We start from the raw sequence: 22067 nt of genomic DNA on the forward strand, positions 1-22067 counted from the left end.
CATAAACACACATATTCTGCGGCCATGTCTCTGGGTCGTGAGGTAATGAAATCGCATATATATCATTCAACCTTAATACACATGATCACGCATCAAACACTAGTAATCCAACCGCATTTCTTACGGAGACACAAAAATAAAATGGCCACATACATAAGTCTTACTGATCCTACTTTAATTTGAATTAGCAACCTTTATTCTCAGCTGAACATACTATCATGTTCAACTACACCACAATTCTCGAGAAGGGTCTAATCATCGTTTAGTGTTTAACAATTACATTTTTAAACGAGATATTTAATCGTTTGGTGATTTCATAATGTGGTATTATGTCAGTCTGAAGATTGTAACAATAATCCGAATGCAAGTGTTAAGTATTTGAAAATAGGTATAGATGGCTAGAAAAACATACAAGAACCAACGACGAGGAACGTTTAAGAGAATATATAAAACTCTTACACATTTATTATATCACTTAAACAAAATTAAGATTTAAATATTAGACTGTATAGCATGTATTTATTCAAACTTAAATATTTCGCAGAGGAAACTGTGTGTGCGTCGTATGCATAGCTGATTCAAGTGCATTCAAAACCAGACGGAACCTTCTTGTTACACTTGTTGAGAAGAACGCTGAGAGATATAGGAACGTTAAGGTTGATCCCAAGAACGTTAGCCCTAAGAGCAGTGCAGAGACAAACCGCAGCCTCGAGGTCAACCAAACCTTGGATAACCGAGCAGCATCGTTGAGCTGATGGCTGACCCAATTGTATGTTGAGTAGGCCGCTTAGGACATTTCCACATACACCGAGCTTGAGAGCATCTATTGGACAGTTTCCTGATGAGCCAGGGGTCCTCGGAGGTGTGGCCGGCCTAGGATTAGGGTGTGGGACCGATGGACTTGGGACAGAGGGACTTGGGACTGAAGGACTTGGGACATGCTTGGGGGGCTTAGGACTTGGGACCGGCTTGGGTTTGGGACTTGGGCTGCAACCACAATCAGTTGCAACGGTTAAGGTGAAAAAGAGGATGTTGAGGGCGAAGAAAAGAGCAACAGAGGACGAGTTCCTTGAAGCCATTCTCTTTCTCAAAATATGAGAGACTCAGAGTTATAAGGATTGTCAAGTGTGTTTAAGACAGAGATGAAGAGAAATGAAGAGAAGTTGTGGGTATTTATAGGGTTTTACAAGGGTGTGAAAATAGAGTACCAACTTGTTTTAGTATAATCGATTATATATTATATATATTTGTCATTCTACAAAAGCATATATACCAAATATTACTTGTTCCCTCCACCACCGTTGTGTAGATTCGTAGAACCGAACGTTGGTTTTGTAAAATTATAAATAAATAATTCCATTTGTGCGTTCATGATAGTATTATTGAATTGTAACTGCTGTTATTATCACTACCATGATTATAATTCAAGACCCCATTGCACATTTATTCAGAGTCTATTGCCATATTACATGAGAGCTTCTATAACTTTACATGTGTAGATAAAATCCCAGCCAATACAAAATGCTCTATATATTTTAATATAAAATTTATAATCATCTTTTTTTTAAAAAAAGAATATTTATAATCATCTTATGTTATTAATTTGGAGGACATCAATGGTTCGGGTTGGGCTTGAATCTCATTTGTCACAGAGTGCTTCATATGCTATATATGTATTAATTTTTGGATATACAAGTATTAGATCGACAAAAGAAAACTAAAAGCCTTGGAAGCTTTTTTTTTTATGTCAATCGGAGGATCATGAGTCATAGTCTTGTGCCGGGTCCAAAAAAACTTGTATGTATTCTTTTCTCATTCTAATTATTTCGTTCAGTATATATATATATTTTTATCTGAATTATTTTCATCATACAATTAAAACGTATTAAGCGTTGGTTTAAACCGACTCCAACTTAAAGCATGAAACATACTAAACAGAATATGTATTTAAAAAAAAAAAACCATTGATAATTTTGGGCGGGTAAGTGACCGAAACAACGAACTGAAATCAGTATCAGTCGATCTCTCAACATTAAACAAACAAAATTTTAGTTGGCCAAAATATCATCATCCCAAATTAATATGGTTGGGATCTAAAGTAAGTTAGCCTGCAGAAAGCAAGTTTTTTTTTTTTTTTTGAAAGCAGAAAGCAAGTATTGCTGGGTATATGTTCAAAAAAAAAAAGTATTGCTGGGTAGAAATATATGTCTTAGTCCCTTTTATTTTTCGAATCGGACATAATCATACCTCAAAAGTCAAAACCGCTCCTTATTGACATATCATCTTTCTCATATCATATCTAAAAGTAAGGGGAATCCGGAATCAAGCACTTTCATACATTGTCGTCGGCAAAACTTGGGCTGTATTTCTAGAAGTAGAGAGATAAAACTAATGCTTTTAAGAAACGTACTAGATAGGGAACGTATCATTAATACATAGGACATCAATCTATTCCAGTGATGAATTTGCTGGAAGTCGTCTGCGCTTTGTACTATCCATCTTATTCTAATTACTTATCTGTGTAATTATATTTTCCGGTTTTTTGACCAAAAATTAGGACCTTAATTAGAGAAGTTCTCAAAATATAATAAATAAAAATATAAATACAAATAAGAGTGCTATTGATTGATTCCATAATCGTTTTGGTTGGAGATTATCTACTTTTAAGATAATAAAATATTGTCTAACCAATATAAAATAACACTAGATTTTGATCTGCACAATCACGCGAATATTTTTTTCATTTGTATTGATTTTTTTTTTTGACATCAAACGGCTGATCTATTACTCAAACTTGAGGTGGTCTGGAGAATCAGACCGAAATAGAACAACCAATTTTTATTTGTATTTGTATTGATTAGTTTCAATACATGGTTATCCTTTAAAATGTTTTTGTATACGTTGGTGGCTAGCTCCTATTTCCTTTCGATATTCAAACAACCAAATTGATATAGAATGTAACTCAATTGTTATTTAAAACGTTTTTGTTTGTCTCACAGAACATTTATTTTAATTCTATATGTGTTTACTTTTGATTTTGCAATAAATATTTTGAAGAATTGTTTACATTTATATATATATATTGTAACTCAATAAAATGTTGTTCATATTTATTGATCAACAATATTATAATATAATAGGGTTTATGATTTTGTAAGTAATTTACTGTGTTATTGGTTGTTTACGCATAACAATATCTTCTGACAACATTTTGATACCTTACATTCATTATTTAAAAAAATAAAATACTTTATATTTTTTAAAATCTGCGATAAACATGGTTTTATGTAACTATAATTCAAATTTTATATAAATGATTCTATTTTTTAGTTAAGATTTATGAGTACAATCATAGGTTTAAAGGGATTATATTTGTATGATTTGAATTTTCTAGAAAAATTGAATTACTTGAATAATATTGAAGCAGAACCTGAGCTAGGTAGAGGACACAAAGAGAAGATTCCCTCCTAAAATTGCGTGATTATGTTAACTACAATGCACGCTGTATCAAAGAAGAACCCCATCACAATCACACTGCGCCCAATACACAATCAGAGTCCTCGTCAGTCCAAGGTAAAACATCATATCCTCTTGTCAATTATATTTCTGACAAACGGTTTTCTCCAGCTCACAAAGCCTTCTTGGCTCCGATAACAAGTGGAGTAGAACCAAAGAGTTACAAAGAGGCGGTTCAACATGAAATATGGTGAAACTCTATGAAAGATGACATTGTCGCTTTTGAAGTGAACAAGACATTCAGTATTGCGGTTTTACTTCCTGGTAAGAAGGCCATTGGTAATATGTGGGTGTACAAGATCAAATATAATACAGATGGTACTGTTGAAAGGCATAAATCTAGGTTGGTTGCCATAGGGAACATGCAAGTCAAAAGAAAAGATTTCAAAGAAACTTTCGCACCGGTAGCTAAAATGACAACGGTGAGGAGTCTCTGCAAGTTATTGCAGGAAAGGGATGGATTATGCATCAGATAGATGTTCACAATGCTTTTTTGCATAGTGATCCCACTGAAAAAATCTATATGAAGCATCCTCAAGGCTTTCAACACGCTGATCCTAACAAGGTCTGCATACTAGATAAGGCGATTATGGGTTGAAAAGCCCCGAGATATATGCTGGTTTTCGAAGCTCACTGATGCATTGAAACAGTTTGGTTCTATTAATTCACACTCTATCAATATTCTTTAGAATCTAAAAATTGTTCAGATACCTTAAATTAGAAACAGATATAATGTAATTCAATTTTTATATGGACTATATTTCACTAACTGTAGACTTACGTGTTGTTCTATGTTTTAAAGATATGTTGTATACTAATACTGTTATTGTATTAGTAAGATTATTAGTTTAAATGTACCAACACTGTATGTTGTATTGCTACGTTCAATAATTTACTTATAATGCTTATTTGTTGGGGATCCATACTATATATGTACCAACACTGTGTTGGCAACATATGCGTAATCATTATACGGGACATATCGTGATAGAATAGGTTTATCAGATTTAATTCTACTGAACAATGTTTTGTGTATACATTATGGTTTCAGTGCAGGCAACTCTCAATAAATCCATATTGCTGAGTGATCAATCAAAAACAATGGAATCCTCTTTATTTAGTTGTAGAATAAGATTCGATTGGTTTTATTTCGTATGTATGATTAGTTTCTGGGATTATTGTTGTGTTTTTATATTTTAATACTAATTAAAATCTCCTATATTTTAATAAAATTGTAAATTTCTTATGTTTTGCAGTTCTTACAAACATCTCGAGTTTTTCTTAGTCTAATCGATATATTTTAACGGATATATCAGGTCAACATAAATTTATTTGTTTTTTAATCTGCATAGTAAAATTATTACATGAATAATTTTTCTATAACTAATGCGGAAACTGGAAGCCGATTAATTACTTTTATTATGCATGGACACACTTTTTAAAGCGAATACAATAACAGAAATAGAAGTAGCATTTATTGGATTAAAAACTGAAAATAGGTAATTTCAATGAACGATATAAAGAGAGATGAATATGAAAAAGAGAGGATATATATTCTCCAATCGAAGCATTGATAGTAGATCAAGCGCATATGAATCCACGAGGGGTCTTCCTGCCACAAGCATTAAGAAGAAGACTGAGAGAGACGGGAACATTAAGCTTAATTCCTAGAACATTTGCCTTTAAGGCGGTACAGAGACAAGCAGCAGCCTCAAGATCAACCAAACCCTTAAGGAGTGAACAACAAGGCTTGACCGGTGGCGAGCCCAGTTCAATTTTGAGAAGATCCTTTAGGACATTGGCACAAACGCCAAGTTTGAGAGTTTTTCTAGGGCAGCTTCCTGAGGAAAATGGAGTTGGGGTGGGCTTAGGTTTAGGTTTGGGAATGGAACCGCAGCCACCGCCACAAGCCGTAGTTAGCGTGAAAAAGAGGATGTTGAATGTGAGGAAAATGATAAGGGAGGCTGAGTTTTTGGAAGCCATCTTTCCAAAGATAAATTTCAAATTGAGCAAGTTCTAAGATGGAAGTGTTGCTTTAGAGGATGGTGAAGTAAAATGAAGAGTGGATGTATGTATATATATTAGGATTGCAAGGGTTTGGACAGTTAAAAAAAGCTGTCTTAATAAATCATCTTGAGCAATTATTAACTTCTTTGATATTTTAGTGACAGTGAACATTGTTTTATTAAGTGGTTACAATAATTCGCTTTTTATATATCATTCAGAAATGTGCACAATCATGGAACTGGTTTAGTAGTGTGATGTTATGCTGTAGTAGTTTTTTTTTTTTTTGATCAATGCTGTAGTAGTTTTAATATGTCAACTAACTAGATTTTGATCCATGCTTTCAAAGCGCAGAATATTTTATGATATAACTTTAATAAACAATATTATAAATATTTTGTTAATTTGTAAGAATTATGTCTATTTAAAACATTATTTTATTTAAATCATCGTCTCTAAACTCGACCCGGATCCATAGTCAAACCGGTAAGCCAGTAATCCGATATGTAATACGATTTTAGTTTTATGAAATATCTTTTATTTAAAACCCAATAAAATTCGTAAAACCCCGGTAAATCTTGAGGCTAACCGGTTGAACCGATTGGTGACCAATATGTAAATTCAATTTGATTTGAATTGTAGAATTTAAAATTTGAAAGTTAATTTTAAAATTTGCATTAGATATTTAAATAACTATTAGTTTTAATATTATTGTATTTTTATTATATCTCTTTTAACTCCAACTTGTTTAGAAATTGAACCTAGACTTAGTTATTTCATAATTAGATTAACATTTGGAAACCTTTGAAAAATTATACACAATAACAAAATCACATAAGATATCTATCATAAGCAATACGATTAATATATAAAGATATAATCATATAAACTAAACTATGGTGTATAAAACTAATGGTCATTAACGAATGTTTGTTTGTTTAATTTATTTGTTTGTGAAATTTGTTGAGATAGAATTGTTTAGCTTTATATTGAATATTCCTTTTTGGTTTTGAGAAGCAGAGGTGGCTTTTGTTATTGTGTAAGACTTCCTTATCCATCGAATATTTCTTTTCAATTGTTTAGAATCTTACCATTAAAATTGATTTAGTGGAATTAATTATAGGGTATAGTATTTTAAAAATATTTTACATAGAAGCAAGTTGGATCCAACTTTGTACTTCTGTTTTAATAATATTGATTTTATTGAAGTTTTAACTGGTAGATCGTTGTTTTACAAAAAGTGAATCTTTTTTTATTAAGTGGTTAATGTAAATCTTTTTTTTTAATTTCAATTAGGTGAGTTATCCGCCTCTATACGCAGGAATGAATATTTACGAAAAAACTAAATTTAGTTATTAAACTTTATTTGTGTTTCGTTTAGTTTGATATTTTATATTATTTTAGATAAGACAGTTATTTATGAGTTATTGAGTTGTGATGTTTTAATGACTTGATTTTTCAGAATATTCAACTTTCCTATGATATTTGTTTCTAAAATTCTAGTTTGATTTTTAAACAAATTTAATCTAATTTTAATCTAGTGTAGTTAGTTTCGTATTATTTGTATGGTTATATTAATTTTAAATTTGTATTTTATTTATTTTGTTTTATCACTGGAGTTTGTGAATTATGAAAAATCACAAATAACTTATAAACAAAATTAAAAAAATGGTTTAAGACCAGTTTAAAATTTCAAACTAACAAAATTTCAAAAATGAAAATATGGCTTAAGACCAGTTTAAAATTGCATTATTTAAAATATAACATCACATTAAAATTTTATTAATTGAAGTTAAGATTTATCATTTTATTCAAAATTGGTGGTTTAAAACATTCAGATGTTATTTTTAAAAACACAGAATTCAATTAAAACTAATTAATTTTAGAAATCTTTCTAGTAAACAACAGAATTAGTTTTCTAATGTGAAGTCAACACTAAGTAAAAATAAAATGTGCCGCATTCTAAATTAAAATCTTGCTTCTAGCAGAGTAGCAAACATGATAGGTATTAAAACTTTTTAACTAATTCTATTACATGTTATAATCATTGTCTCGATAAAATGTGTAGCCAGCTGAATGATTTGAAGTATTCTTCCATTATAAATTGACTTTATGATATTCATTTTGATATTTCATGTATTCAAAGATGAATGAATTTCTTTAAAAAAATAATGATTGTGATTTTTTTATGGAGAAAATACAACTTTTTATGAATAAAGTAGAATTTATATATTGAAATACTTTTCTTGGTAGTTCAAACTTGAAAAATAATTTGTATTTATGTAGAGATATGAACATTCATATATTATTAAGATTGTAAATTTTTATTTTTTATTTAGATATTAAAAATTGATTAATATAAAATTAAATAGTAAATTATGTTTCTAATGAACGTGAAAAAATTATAAATAATATTGTTTATTAAATTACATGTTTTAAATATAAAAAACATATATGTATACTAAAGATAATGCTTTTTCTATAATAAGGGGATTGGGAAATAATTTTTTTAAAAAAGGTTAAATAAAAAAATTAGTAATGACATTTTAATAATAAACTTACTTCATTAATATTATCATTTTAATTAAATAATAAGAATCAACGTGAGAGCAACACATAAGAAACTGATTTCTCAAATAATATTAAAAAGATATGTTTATTTTTATTAATAGTAATAAGGGAAATTACCACAAATACCACATTCATAGTACCACTTTTCATGTTTACACTAATCACTTTCACCATCACTTTTAATGAATGGTAAAAGACACTTATACCCCTTTAACTAATCTAGGCTTGGGGTTTAGAGTTGAGGGGTGGGTTAGGGTTTTTGGAATGTGAAATTTAGGATTCTAATAAATATATAAATAAATACTTAAAATTTTTTTAAAAAAATAAAAAATAGTTTCAAACATAATTTTCGATTTTCAAAAAGAAATTTTGAAAAAAAAAACAAAATTTTGAAAAAAAAAACAAAATTTTGAAAAAAAATTAAAAAAAAAAATTATAAAAAAGTTCAAATTTGAAAAAGTATAATTCGAAAACATAATTTATTTATTTATTTATTTAAATAATGATTTATTATATATATATATAGATAACAAGTGTGTAAGAGTCTTTTGCCACTTAATGAAGAATATATTTTTGAAAATGTTCCTTTAGTGGTGGTACTGGTAAATATGAAAAGTGGTACCATGAAAGTGGTAAACAAAAAATTTTTCCTGGTAATAAATAGATATTATAGCTTTTTATTTTTTAAAAAAAATTATTTTATTTTGTAAAAAATTAATGCTAATATTTTTTTTAAAAAAATTTGACTTCCCAAATAATATATATATTAATATTAAATGGTTAAAGGTAAAACGGTATTTTGTGTCACAGTTAAACTTGCTTGCCAAAAACTAGATTTAGTAAACAAATTGGAATTCCTTGTGGCCTAACTGTTTTTCTTTTAGTTCAAAAAAAAAACTAGATTTAAATTGGAATCCCTGCACATGTGTAGAATAATCACTCGTATTGTAGCTGGCGTCTGGCAATTGTGTTTGTAGATTGGTAATTTGGAAGTTTATGACCACACAGTCTGGGTTTTCATATGTGTATTGGCTTATACTTCTTGTTTTATTGTAGCTGTCCTGATCATAATATCATTACTAGGCGTGAGACGGATCGGGTATCCGAGCAATTTTAAGATATCCGGATCCAGATCCATAATTGTACTATCCTTATCCGGATCCGGGGTTCTCGGATATCCAGGCGTCGGATATCTTTCTAAAAATTGTAATATCCGGCGGATATCCGGATTCCGATCTAGATCCTTAAAATATATAAAAATAATAATACTAATATATATAAAATATTAACAATAATTTACATAAAATTTATATATACTATTATAAAAATGAAAATATAATAAATAAAATTAGTTTTTATATATAGATATTACTATTTTGAAATAGTTATTAGTAAAACTTATGGATCCGAATATCCGGACTAAAAAATCAAAAATGATAACTCTTTGTCTCGTTCTCTCTGTTTAATTATCAAAGTCTCTCTATTTATCCATAATTATAACTCTCTGATAAGAAACAAAAGTTGATTAATTACCAAAGTCTCTCTGTTTATCCATAATGATAACTCTTTGTCTCGTTCTCTTGCCATAGGTTTGTTGATTATTTATCAAAATTGATATGTTGTTCTTCTTTGACTTTGAGGACATAACTACATCGGGACATAGCATCTTCTGTTGGAAAGCTCATGAAGGGGAAGGTGTTCCAGCTCCTGTCCTGGAGAGTTTGGGTGTAGATGGTAGCATTGAAGTTGCATCATCAATGCAGCCGTCTGTCATTTCAGTTGGGAAGAGGTAAATATACAATCCTTTTAATATCATTGTACTTGTTAGTTGAGTTGAAAGAACCGAGCATTGATTGGTTTATTTTTAGGTAAATGAACTTTCGTTTGTGGGTTGGTTTAGTTTTAGGTAAATACATTGTCTGTCTTGGTTGTTTTAGTTTTAGGTAGATATATTGATTGCCATTTATAACTAACACCTACTAAACTCAAGCTTAACGTTGCATTTAAAACCGAACAACTCCTTCTTCCTCTGTATCTCCTTCTTCTTCGTATCTCCTTCTTCCTCTGTATCTCTTTTTCCTCTGTATCTCCTTCTTCCTCTGTATCTCCTTCTCCTTTGATAAGAAGATACAACTTCTTATCTCCTTCTCCTTCTTCTTCGTATCTCCTTCTTCTGTAAGACATCCTTCTTCGTATCTCCTTCTTCCTCTGTAATTCATATGTACTTCTTCTTCGCTATGGATCCATTTAGTCAAGCTGGTAGTTTTCAAAACCTCTTAAACAGTCAACAACCAAACACCTCTTTCTCCTTTGTCATTCCTAGTATAGAACTCTCTTCATCAGATGCCTCTGTCTTCGGTACACAATGGGCTGACGATGCAAACGAAAAACACGTCGTCTCTAACCGTAAAGAAAGGAGGAAGTGGTCACCAACTGAAGATCTCATTCTCATCAGTGCTTGGTTGAACACCTCCAAGGATCCCGTGGTGGCGAATGAGCAGAAGGCAATCGCATTTCGGAAACAGATTGCATCCTATGTTGCATCAAGCCCAAAGCTTTCTGCTTTGCAAAAGAGGGAGCCAAGTACTGTAAACAAAGGTGGGGGAAGATCAACGAGGGTGTATGTAAGTTTGTTGGGTGTTATGAAGCTGCAACTAAAGCTAAATCCAGTGGGATGAATGAGGATGATGTTTTGAAGATGGCGCATGAGATATTCTTCAATGACTACAAGCTAAAATTTACACTCGAGCATGCCTGGTTGGAGCTTAGCCATGATCAAAAATGGTGTGGTGCTTGTTCAACCAAAGACAAGGTAAGCTCCAAAAGAAGAAAGCTGGATGACCAGACTGCACAATCATCGACCTCTGTGCAAGGTTGCCTTGGAGAAGATGAAGCTATGGCTCGGCCGATTGGTGTAAAAGCAGCTAAGGCCAAAGGAAAAAGCAAGGGAAAGACTTCGGAAGAGGCAGTGGAGCTTCAGACCATGTGGGAGATAAGGCAAAATGACTTTGTCTTGAAGGAGAAGCTTAACAAGCAAAAATTGCTTGATAGCTTAATTGCCAAGTCAGAGCCTCTAAGTGAGCTTGAAATCGCTTTGAAGAATAAACTAATAACTGACATGTTGTCAAGTTAGTATTGCAACTTAATTTCGAGTCTAGTTGACAAGTTAGTTTGGTCTCGAGTCGGGTCTGTAGTTTGGTTTCTAGTTTGGTTTCTAGTTTGGTATCGAGTCGGGTCTCAAGTTTGTTGTCTCGTGTGATCACTATGTAATGCTTTCAGTCCTTGAAACTCTAGTAATGAAGCTCACTTGTTATTGTCTTGTTGCTGTTTCTGTTGTGTCTTTGTCTTGTTGATGTTTCTGTTGTGTTTTTGGCTTTATTGCAGGTGGTGTGGTATATCTCGTGACACAACAAGACAGTAACCTTGTGTATTGGAGTTCTCGTGACACAACAAGACATGTTGTAGTAATAAAGAAAAAATTGTTATTGTATTATGAGTTGTATCTCGTGACCTTGTGTTGTATCTTTATGAGTTGTATCTGGTGACACAACAATCACCATTATGAGTTGTACCTTTATGTATATGTTTCTTTATAAATTGTTGAAACACAATCGCATAGCTTCTTTCGATCTACCTTCTTTCTTATTTTCCAACATCTACCTTCTTCCTTATTTCCAACACAATCGCATAGCTTCCTTCTTATTTTCGAACATCTACCTTCTTTCTTATCAAATCCTTTTCACATTTCTTTCCAAATAATCAAATCCGTTTCACATTTCTTTGTTTCTAAATAATCAAATCCTTTTCACATTTCTTTCCAAATAATCAAATCCTTTTAATGGCATCTTCTTCTTCTACTAATTTCGATGATGAAATAGATGAAAAATTCGATCAAATTTTCGATCAACAATTCGAAAAGCTCCTCATTCATCACGAAAATCGCCAAGAACCATCAAGGTCAAAAAAGAAACGAGCCTACATTGAAAGACAACGAGAACAAGGACACATGCAGTTATGGAACGATTATTTTAGTGAAGATGCAACATATCCTTCTCACATGTTTCGACGCCGGTTTCGAATGAACAAGCCCTTGTTCATGCGTATTGTTGATCGACTATCCGCTGAAATCTCATACTTTCAACAAAGAAGAGATGCTACTGGAAGGTTCGGTCACTCTCTGTTACAAAAGGCAACTACATCAATTCGTATGATGGCATATCGTTGCCCAGCTGATGCAGTCGACGAATACCTCCGACTTGGTGAGACCACCGCGCTTTTATGCTTAGAACATTTTGTTGAAGCAATCATAAATCTATTTGGAGATGAGTATCTAAGAAGACCCACGCCAGAAGATCTTCAACGACTACTCAATATTGGAGAGATACGCGGATTTCCCGGGATGATAGGGAGCATTGATTGTATGCATTGGGAGTGGAAGAATTGTCCGACCGCATGGAAAGGTCAATATACACGTGGATCAGGAAAGCCAACCATTGTTTTAGAGGCTGTAGCTTCACAAGATCTCTGGATATGGCATGCGTTTCTCGGACCTCCAGGTACATTAAACGATATCAATGTTCTTGATCGATCACCGGTTTTTGATGATATCTTACAAGGTCGAGCTCCAAAAGTTAATTACAGTGTCAACGGACACGAGTACCATTTGGCTTACTATCTCACAGATGATATATATCCAAAATGGGCTGCTTTTGTCCAATCTATTCCACTTCCGCAAGGTCCGAAAGCATCCTTATTCGCTACACATCAAGAGGATGTACGTAAAGATGTCGAGCATGCTTTTGGGGTCTTGCAAGCTCGATTTGCCATAGTCAAAAATCCCGCTCTTTTGTGGGATAAAATAAAAATTGGAAAGATAATGAGAGCATGTATCAATCTACACAATATGATCGTAGAAGACGAACGAGATGGGTACACTCAGTTTGATGTATCAGTTTTTGCACAACCGGAATCAAACCGAAGTTCACAAGTGTATTTCACGTATTCTACTGATATGCCTTCAAATCTCGGCAATATGATGAGCATTCGGAATCGAGTTCGTGATAATAAAATACATCAACAGTTGAAAGCCGATTTGGTTGAGCATATATGGCAAAAATTTGGAACAAATCAAGATTTCAACTAATCGGTTTTTTTTCATTTACGATTTGTATTTGTATTTGTAATATGCTTTTATGTCATTTTTATTAAAACTTTTATGTATGTTTTTATTTAAATCATTCTAATTAAAAAAAAAAAAAATAAGAACCCCTATGAGGTTCTCCCAATGGAGATCTAAATATTAATTAGCACTAACCAAAGTTCTTAACCTGTTAAATCACCTTTTTAACTCTTAAATTAATCTAAAGAACCCAAGTTCTTATGGATGGAGGTGCTCTAAGGAGTGAACAACAAGGCTTAACTGGTGGCGTGCCCAATTCGATTTTGAGAAGATCCTTGAGGATTTTGGCACAAACTCCAAGTTTGAGAGTTTTTCTAGGGCAACTTCTTGAGGAGGATATATGGAGTTGGGGTGGGCTTGGGTTTAGGTTTGGGAATAGAACCGCAGCCACCGCCACAAGCAGTAGTTAGCGTGAAAAAGAGAATGTTGAATGTGAGGAAAATGATAAGGGAGGCTGAGATTTTTGAAGCCATCTTTCCAAAGATATACTTCAAATTGAGCAATCTTAAGATGGAAGTGTTGCTCTAGAGAGTGGTGAAGTAAAATGAAGAGAGGATGTGTGTATATATATTAGGATTTCAAGGGTTTGGACAGTTAAATAAAGCTGTCTTACTAAATCATTTTGAGCAATTATTAACTTCTTTGATATTTTAGTGAGAGTAGAACATTGTTTTATTAAGTGGTTACAATAAATCGTTTTTTTTCATATCATTCAGAAATGTGTACAATCATGGCTCTTATTATTATTATATTTTTAACTGACAATCATGGCTCTTATTTAGTAGTGAAAAACTGAAGGATATATAAATATCAACACACTGTTGTGCTGTCGTAGTTTGAATATGTCAATTTTATTGAAGGATAACTCGTTGATCCTGGCCGTTTTTTTTTACTAAAAGTGGATCGTTATTTTATTAAATAGTTAAGATAAATCGTTTTTTATTTCAATATGGTAATTTTTTACTAATAGTAATAATTAGATATTAGTTTTTATTTCTAAAGAGAAAAATTGTTTTTGTAAAACTTAATGCTATTATTGTCTTTAAAATTTTAATTCACAAATAATATTATTAAATTATATATACTTTTAAAATTAAATGGTTAAAGGTAAAACTTCCCAAAAACAAGATTTAAATTGGAATCCATGCACAGGTGTTGATAATCACTCGATTCCTATATGTAGCTGGCGCTGGCGATTATCTTTGAAGATTGGTAATTTGGAATTTTATGACCCACAGTCTGGCTTTTCATATGTGTATTGGCTTGTACTTCGTGTTTTATTGTAACTGTCTTGATCATAATATCATTAGTGCTAAAATGTTCAACAATTCTCATTAATTCCGATTTTAAAATGAATGTAAACCGTAGCAGATCTGACGGAAGCTAAAGGAAAAATCTACAATACAAATATGGTCGAGTGGTACGGTGAGATTGGAAAGATGTTAAGGACTCCTGGTTCGAAACCCTATCATTTCAGATATGTTTGTTTGTGTAGTCAGGTGAAATAGATATCTAATTCTCACTGCGAGAAACATGATTTTGATGGCATTGATGGGCAGGCCCTAGAGATTAGTCGGTACGGAAAAATCACATACCTTCGCAAGTTTTATTGACCTCCAACATAAACTTACAAAAGGGGATATTGACACAAAAATTTATATATTAGTTTTGTTTTTCTATAAATATTAAATATGGAATCTCAACATACTTTTTTGAAATGATGATTCTTATTAGTATATTTGAACCGAATCACATTGTAGGACCGGTAACTGATTTCTTTTTGATCATTTTACTTGGTTAACAAATAAAGTTCTTATAAAAATTGAACTCTGGCCGTCTGTACAGGAATCTCAGAAGGGTCAAATGAGAGGGGAAATATTTAAGGCTCCTCAGTCACTAAATCTTTCCCAGCAGTGGCACAAGCTCAAAATTCGCTAAACAGGAAAGAAGATGCTATTTGATTTCCATGGGCAGCAAAGATGAATCCTGCTTCTAGGAATCTTTACCGAGCAACAGAACCTGAGTACCTGGAAGATGGTACTCCTAAGTTAGATATACCAAGGCATGTTCTCTTACAAGGATTAGAGAATCAAAAAGAATATATCTTGGTTCAGTTCTATAGATGCTTGCCTCCGCCTGGTGGTTTAATCTATGCAGTTTTCAATAAGTTATGGGGAAGGAAATGTAGAATCACTATAATGAAGCTTGGGGAATCTAATTACTTGTTCCATATTCCCGATGAATCGACTAGAATGTGGGTTCTTCAAAGAGGGCTTTGGCATGTTGATGACTGCTTAATGTTTGTTGCTCCATGGAAACCGGAAGCATCTTTAGCTATCCCGGAGATCAAAACTGTTCCGGTGTGGGTAACTTTGAAGAAAATTCCTAACATCTTCTACTCTATTCCTGGAATAAGTCATATAGCTTCTGGTTTATGTGCTCCGATGGCAACTCACAAACCCCGGTTAGATCCCATTTTAATGGGTGAAGCTAAGATTTTGGTTGAGGTAAAGTTAAGCAAAGCATTTCCTTCAAAAATCGCTGCTAATGATGAAAATGGTTTCATTTCCATGGTTGATGTAGAATATGCTTGGTTGCCTTCGAAATGTAGTAGATGTGGTCAGCTTGGGCATAAGGTCAAGCGTTGCTTGCAAAAGGTCGATGAGTCCCATATTGCTGCTCCCAAGGATATTGAGATGGCCTCCAACATTAGTGATGTGGTTACGACCACTTCTGTCACTGCCTTTGAATCTCCTCAACCTAACACTACTTTAGTTCCAGTTTCAGAGATTGTTGTATCTCCTGACATTCTTCTGGATGTACACAATGAATCCAACTTGGTTGATTCAAATACTGTTGCCAAAGTTGACAATCTCATACCACTAGCTACAATCTCTGTTCTTGAAGACATGTATGTTTCCATAACAGCTCAGTCTGCACTAACCAACATCAAAGAAACCATTGAGTCCAGTTGTGGAGTCTGCCCAGATTTTACCAGTTATTGACACTCATATTGCTCATGCAACCTCTATGGTCCAGAGGGAAAGTAGTAGAATAGATGAGCCGACCTTGGTTCCAACAAGTTTGCCTCATTGATTACTCTTGAGGAAGAAGAAGACTCATCAGATTCAGACAAAGAGATTGATCCGATGAATGATTTGACACCTTTAGGAAAGAGGATTCTCAGAGAGAGACCGGTTAAACCATCCATAAAAGCTAAAGAGATGCATTTGCAGTCAACGGTTCGTGGAAGGGGAAACCGAGGTCGTGGATCGAGGTGGACGTGGCTAGAAGTATCTCCTTCATAGTATTTTAAGTCAGTCCAAGATCGATCTTTGATTGTTTCTGGTTCATCATATGTTCCATTTTCTTGTTATCACTTGTCAAAACACTGTATGACTACGGTCATGGCTTGTAATAGGTTAATAATATTAAAAAAAAAAAGTTCTTATAAAAAGTTTCATAGGCTTTGGACTATTCGCATGGTTGTAAAGAGAACCGTAGCAACTAATGCAACATCAACACAAACAAAAAGTGTTTTCAAAGACACAGAGTAAGCAAGCTAGTGAATACATATGTCTATAAGGGAACCATTGTCCCCTAAAAACACAAGACAAACGCACACATCATATTCACACACAAGACAAACGCACGCATCGTGAGTCGTTAATCAAACGGTAGCAGCAATGGAATACACGAATTTGTAAGACTTGGGTACTTTAAGCAGAGCATCGAACCACTCGACCTTCCCCCAAACCTGTTCACCGCTGCTGCGCATTTCCAGAGAAATCTCAGCACACCAAATCATCTTCTCCTTATTCCCAGCAGGCACATACTTATCCCAAAACACCACCATCTTACCACTACAATCAACCAAATTAACATTGCTATAACGGGCAAGCTTAGACAGTCCTTCCAAACCTTCAACTTTCTTCCAACCATCTACCTCGGCGCTATTGTTAGACCAAAGAAACTCTCCAGTAGATCCATAACAATAGTATATTTTCTCTATCAAACAAGCACTACCAAACTCTACCAAGTCCTTTGTAAGGAAAACACTCCTACCAGACGCTGAATCAACAAGTCCTTCGACCACCCACGTGTGCGTTCGGCAGTCGAGGAAGAATACGTTAGACGAGCAGGAGGTGACGTCATCTTCTTTGTTGATGGCGTAGAGTTTATGATCAACAGCTACGAGATTGGACAATTCTATGGGAGGAGAGTAGCGAATCAGGAACCAAAATATTACCACTTAATGACTCTGTCTTGTTAACGGTTTTGTCTGGTTTCCGACAGAGAGTGAACCAACGAAGGTTGGGTTCAGTAGGGAACTGTAAGCACACATAGAGACACTTCTCGCTGCGGTTTAAGAGAGATCGATTCTGGTAAAGCTCCGGTGAAGCAGTGAGTGATCCAAAGGTCTTGGAGACGAGTGTGAGAATAGGGTAGTGCAATCTCGAGGCGCGGGCTAAGCAACTCAATACTAATTCATCTGGAAGTGGCAAACCGTAGGTGGGTTCTGTTGCCGTCTTTGACGGTGGTTCTGGATCGGGAGCGATGGCGACATGTCCTCTCACAAAATTTTATGGCTTCGACTCCACCACGTGGTTGTTGATCTGATCTATACCCGATGGTTTGGCTTTGTGTTTTTAATTGGCTCTCTTAAATGATTGTTTTGTTAGGGGAATAAAGCCCATAGAGAAATAGTGTTAATGTAAGTTTGATAAGCTTAATAAGAAAATTCAGAAGAAAAAGAAACTTATATATCGTGTGATCTTTGCCACAGAAAAAAAAAAAATTAGTGAATTACTTATGATTTTTATCTTCAACCTGAAAAGATATAAAAATAAAATATGAATCATCTACATAAAAGTTCTCGAAAATATGTGAAAAAAAGAAAAAAATGTTAAAACAATCATTTGGGATGTTATCCTTAAAATTTATTGAGCTGCGATAGCCAAAGAATAGCGCATCCATCATTCTTTTTAAAGCATCTCCAACCCACATCCATAATTTACTTCATAATAAAATAATAAAGAAACAAAAAAATGATTATTTTATAAATAGACTGATTTTTCTATTTTTTGTTTATACTCTATTTTCTACTCTACTTTCAGAGTAAATTATGGAGCAAGGATAGAGATGTCGTTAGCCGTCAATGCCCTCATTTTCAACCCCTAAAAGGTGGCTTAGTCCTTTTGTGTAGAGAATTATCTCCATGAGCGCTCCCAACCTAGAAAAAAATATAATATTTGGCCAAAATTGCCTAGAATGCAGGGTCCTATGAAAATAAAGGTGTTTACTGTTTAACCTAGTTTTTAGTTTTAGTTTTTGGTTTTAAGATTTTAGTTTTTGGTTTTTGATACGAAGTTTCTTTATTTAGTTGGGAGCATGTGTCCACTTGAAAATGGTAGGTATACGTATAGTTTTACTTTCGAACCGTCTAAAATATGAAAAATAATAGGTGAAGGAAATATTTTCTAATCAAGAAAAGCAAAAATTCCTTATATATTAAAAGAGAAAAATTACAATCTTTTAACTATGACACGTGTTATCACTAGAATGATTCTTAGAATCAATAGAAAATTAAGTTGGTCCATAAGCATATACTATAGTTTTTATTAAAATAAACAAAAATTAATTATTAATGTACAAAATGATTTTTTTTCTTTCCTTAAATAAAAACTACGGAATTACCTAATATGATTAAAATATATATCGCAATTAATGATTTTAATTTTTGAATAATAAAGCTTTAGTAACAATTTTTATATTCCTCATCATTTTTGTTTAATTTTAAATTGTTAAATTAAACAAATATATTCACCATATAATAAAAATTTATATTTTTATATTTTTAGTATATGTTATATTTTAATTTTTCTTAGGTGACTTTAAACTACTAAAATTTCTAAAAGTCTTACATTTAAAAATTTGTGATCAATGGCATTTAACAAAAACTGAGACCAACATATTTTAATTTTGTAAATTGCATTGAATAATAAAGCTTTGGTAACAATTTTATATCCCTCATCATGTTTGTTTAATTTTAAATTGTTAAAATAAATTAAACAATTATATTCACCATATAATAAAAATTTATTTTTTTAGTATATGTTATATTTTAATTTTTCTTAGATGACTTTAAACTACTAAAATTTCTAAAAATTTTACATTTAAAAATTTGTGATCAATGGCATTTAACAAAAACTGAGACCAACATATTTTAATTTTGTAAATTGCATTGAATTTTAAAATATTTTTATAAATTATTAAAATTATTAAGAGTCCACATTGAAGTTTTTGTTTTCAGTAGTTAAATTTTTTTTATAAAAATAAAAATGAACATAAAATCATATAAGTAGAAGAGAAATTACCAAAAATACCATATTCATAGTACTATTTTCATGTTTACAATAACCACTTTTATCCTCATTTTTAATGAACGGTAAAAGACATTTATAACCCTAGGATTTTTGGAATGAAAAATTTAGGATTATAATAAATTTATAAATAAATACTTAAAAATAAAAAAATAGTTTCAAAAATAATTTCGATTTACAAAAAGAAATTTTGAAAAAAAATTCTAAAAAAAATTTATAAATAATTTCGAATTTGAAAAAGTATAATTCGAAAATATAAATAAAAAATTATTTTTTATTTATTTAAATAATTATTTATTATATATATAAAGAACAAAATATAATAGTGTTTTGCTACTTAATAAAGAATATATTTTTAAAAATGTGTCTTTAGTGGTGGTAAACATGAATAATGGTAACAAAAAAGTGGTAAACATGAAAATTCCGCTAAGAAGAAAGTCTTATTTAATATATAAACATATTAAAATTTATACTATATATGTACATTAATATCATTTAAATTTAACTATATACCACAGAAAATAGGTAAATATGATTGTTTTGATTTATTTATCATAAAAATTTGTAAAGAAATAGAGTGATTATTTTGTTATATGTATTCAAGCCAATTTAATTATATATAATTATTTGCTTCTCAATTATTCAATATATATTTATTATTTAATAAAATATAAAAAAGTCTAAATAAATAATATTGTACGTAAAAAGAATTTGTATACCGAATGTTCAGTGCCGTGCGAAGAGATATAGGGGCCTGAGGCGAGATAATATTTTTTTGTTTACATGATTTTATGAGTATTATATTTAAAATGAAATAATTCAAAATAACTTATTTTTGTCACATGGATTAAAAATTATAAAATAAAAAGTGATACACAAAGTATAGAATGTAAAATTTTTGATTAATTTATATTGGTTCATTTCAAGGTGGGCACGGCTGTGATTCCCGCGAAAAGTGTGGATGTAGTTTAAGATGTATGCCAAATCAACAATTATTACCAAAAAAGGATGTATAACAAATTGTATTAAGTTCCTCTAGTAGTCAAGCCACAATAACACGATTAAATTGTAAAATCCATAAATTTACAAAGGAAAAATTTATAACAGACTACAGTGCTTTTGACAATCAATTTAGAGACAGTCGAGAAAGTAAAATAAGAGATCATATATAATGTGAAAAGGACCAAAACATCAAATTATTGTACCTTTAGGTTTGTTTTGCTTCTGGTAAACCATACGATAAAACCGTTCTTGATCCATCAGTTTCATCATCAGTTTATTCTCATTAATAGACTCCACTAAAACGACTAAACAGGTGAGGATTCAATATGAAGCATGTTGATCCATCAGTTTCATCTCCTATGATACTTTGAAAGGAGATCCTCACTAGAGGATCCAGAGCTCTGTGATCCCAGTTCAGAGCAGGTGAACTTACAACCTCCTTGCTTTCCCGGTTGAGAAGGTTCAAGAACAGGTTTAAACAGTGTACTAGATTTTGGAGGAGACATCTTCAAGAAAGGGGTCATTAGAAGCGCAGACTGAATTTTTCTATTGAGAGGAATCCATGGCATGACCTAAAGAGTTACTTGTATCTTTTGAAGCGTAGTGGTGTCCGCAGAAAGAGTTGTCTACCCTTGTCAGCGCTATGATTACCACGCCATGCCACAAGAGGAGAAGGAAGGACCAAGGGCCCGAACTGAGTAGTAGTCTTACTAGGCTCAGGACTCTAAACATCAAACAAATATTTTTCTTCTTCGCTTGAACGCACAACAATGTCTGTGCTCATCAAAGACTGTTTTTCTTGATCCTTGGGAAACAATTGAGAACATGATACTGCTTCTTGACAGTCGAGGAAACCATTGCTGTAAATTAGAAGAAAAAAAAACAGATTGCAGTTCTAAAGCAAGTGATCAAACACTAGAAAGAAACAAAAGCACAATAGGTTAAAACCTTTAGTGAGGAATGCATATTGGACAAGACAGATCTGAAAGACTCAACTTCTCTTTTCCCTTGTTTACTCATGGTCTTAAGCTTCGTTGCTTTCACAACAAGCTCATCAATCTGAAATTCCAAAGCTTTCATTATTCATATAGAAGAAGAACCAAAAGATTGATATAGAATTGTTCCTTAACCAATACCAAACTAGTTGTTGATCATTTTAAAGTAAGAAAAAGAGACAAAGATAAACACAAAATAAACTCTCAGATAAACAGTATGAAAACGAAATAACTCCAAGACAAAGTAGGAAGCAAGCAAGAAGCACCTGGTGAAGAAGAGATGAGATACCAGAATGTACAAGGTAGAGTAGATCTAGCTCACAATCATTACATGTTTCTCTAACAAGACTATCTCTTTTGAGCTGGTAACGTTCCATTTCCCTCAACCTATGAGGTATATTGTGCTGTCAAAGGAGC

At 32.4% G+C, this 22067-nt stretch overlaps 3 protein-coding genes across 4 annotated transcripts; 1 reads left to right on the forward strand and 2 right to left on the reverse strand.

Moving 5' to 3' along the window:
- Positions 1–375: 375 nt before the first annotated feature.
- On the reverse strand, positions 376–1204 carry LOC125583664 (lipid transfer protein EARLI 1-like). The gene has a single exon (XM_048750992.1). The coding sequence runs from the start codon at positions 1077–1079 to the stop codon at positions 579–581; it is 501 nt and encodes a 166-aa protein (XP_048606949.1). The 5' UTR covers positions 1080–1204; the 3' UTR covers positions 376–578.
- Positions 1205–4912: 3708 nt separating this feature from the next.
- LOC125583665 (lipid transfer protein EARLI 1-like) lies at positions 4913–5605 on the reverse strand. Its single transcript, XM_048750993.1, has one exon. The coding sequence runs from the start codon at positions 5497–5499 to the stop codon at positions 5098–5100; it is 402 nt and encodes a 133-aa protein (XP_048606950.1). The 5' UTR covers positions 5500–5605; the 3' UTR covers positions 4913–5097.
- Positions 5606–9466: 3861 nt separating this feature from the next.
- LOC111210995 lies at positions 9467–17458 on the forward strand. Of its 2 annotated transcripts, none has more exons than XM_048750990.1 (2): positions 9467–9880; positions 11476–17458. In XM_048750990.1, the coding sequence occupies exon 2, from the start codon at positions 15250–15252 to the stop codon at positions 16273–16275; it is 1026 nt and encodes a 341-aa protein (XP_048606947.1). In that variant the 5' UTR covers positions 9467–9880; positions 11476–15249; the 3' UTR covers positions 16276–17458. The 2 variants fall into 2 exon arrangements, with proteins under 2 accessions (XP_048606947.1, XP_048606946.1); XM_048750989.1 differs by having other exon boundaries at positions 9497–9880.
- The last annotated feature ends 4609 nt before the right edge of the window (positions 17459–22067 follow it).

Source organism: Brassica napus, chromosome C3, assembly GCF_020379485.1.
Source record: "Brassica napus cultivar Da-Ae chromosome C3, Da-Ae, whole genome shotgun sequence".
Lineage (NCBI taxonomy): Eukaryota > Viridiplantae > Streptophyta > Magnoliopsida > Brassicales > Brassicaceae > Brassica > Brassica napus.

What these genes read in the sequence shown, in the direction of transcription:
- LOC125583664 (XM_048750992.1), bottom strand. Translation starts at nt 1,079, where the DNA reads ATGGCTTCAAGGAACTCGTCCTCTGTTGCTCTTTTCTTCGCCCTCAAC.
- LOC125583665 (XM_048750993.1), bottom strand. Translation starts at nt 5,499, where the DNA reads ATGGCTTCCAAAAACTCAGCCTCCCTTATCATTTTCCTCACATTCAAC.
- LOC111210995 (XM_048750989.1), top strand. Translation starts at nt 11,930, where the DNA reads ATGGCATCTTCTTCTTCTACTAATTTCGATGATGAAATAGATGAAAAA.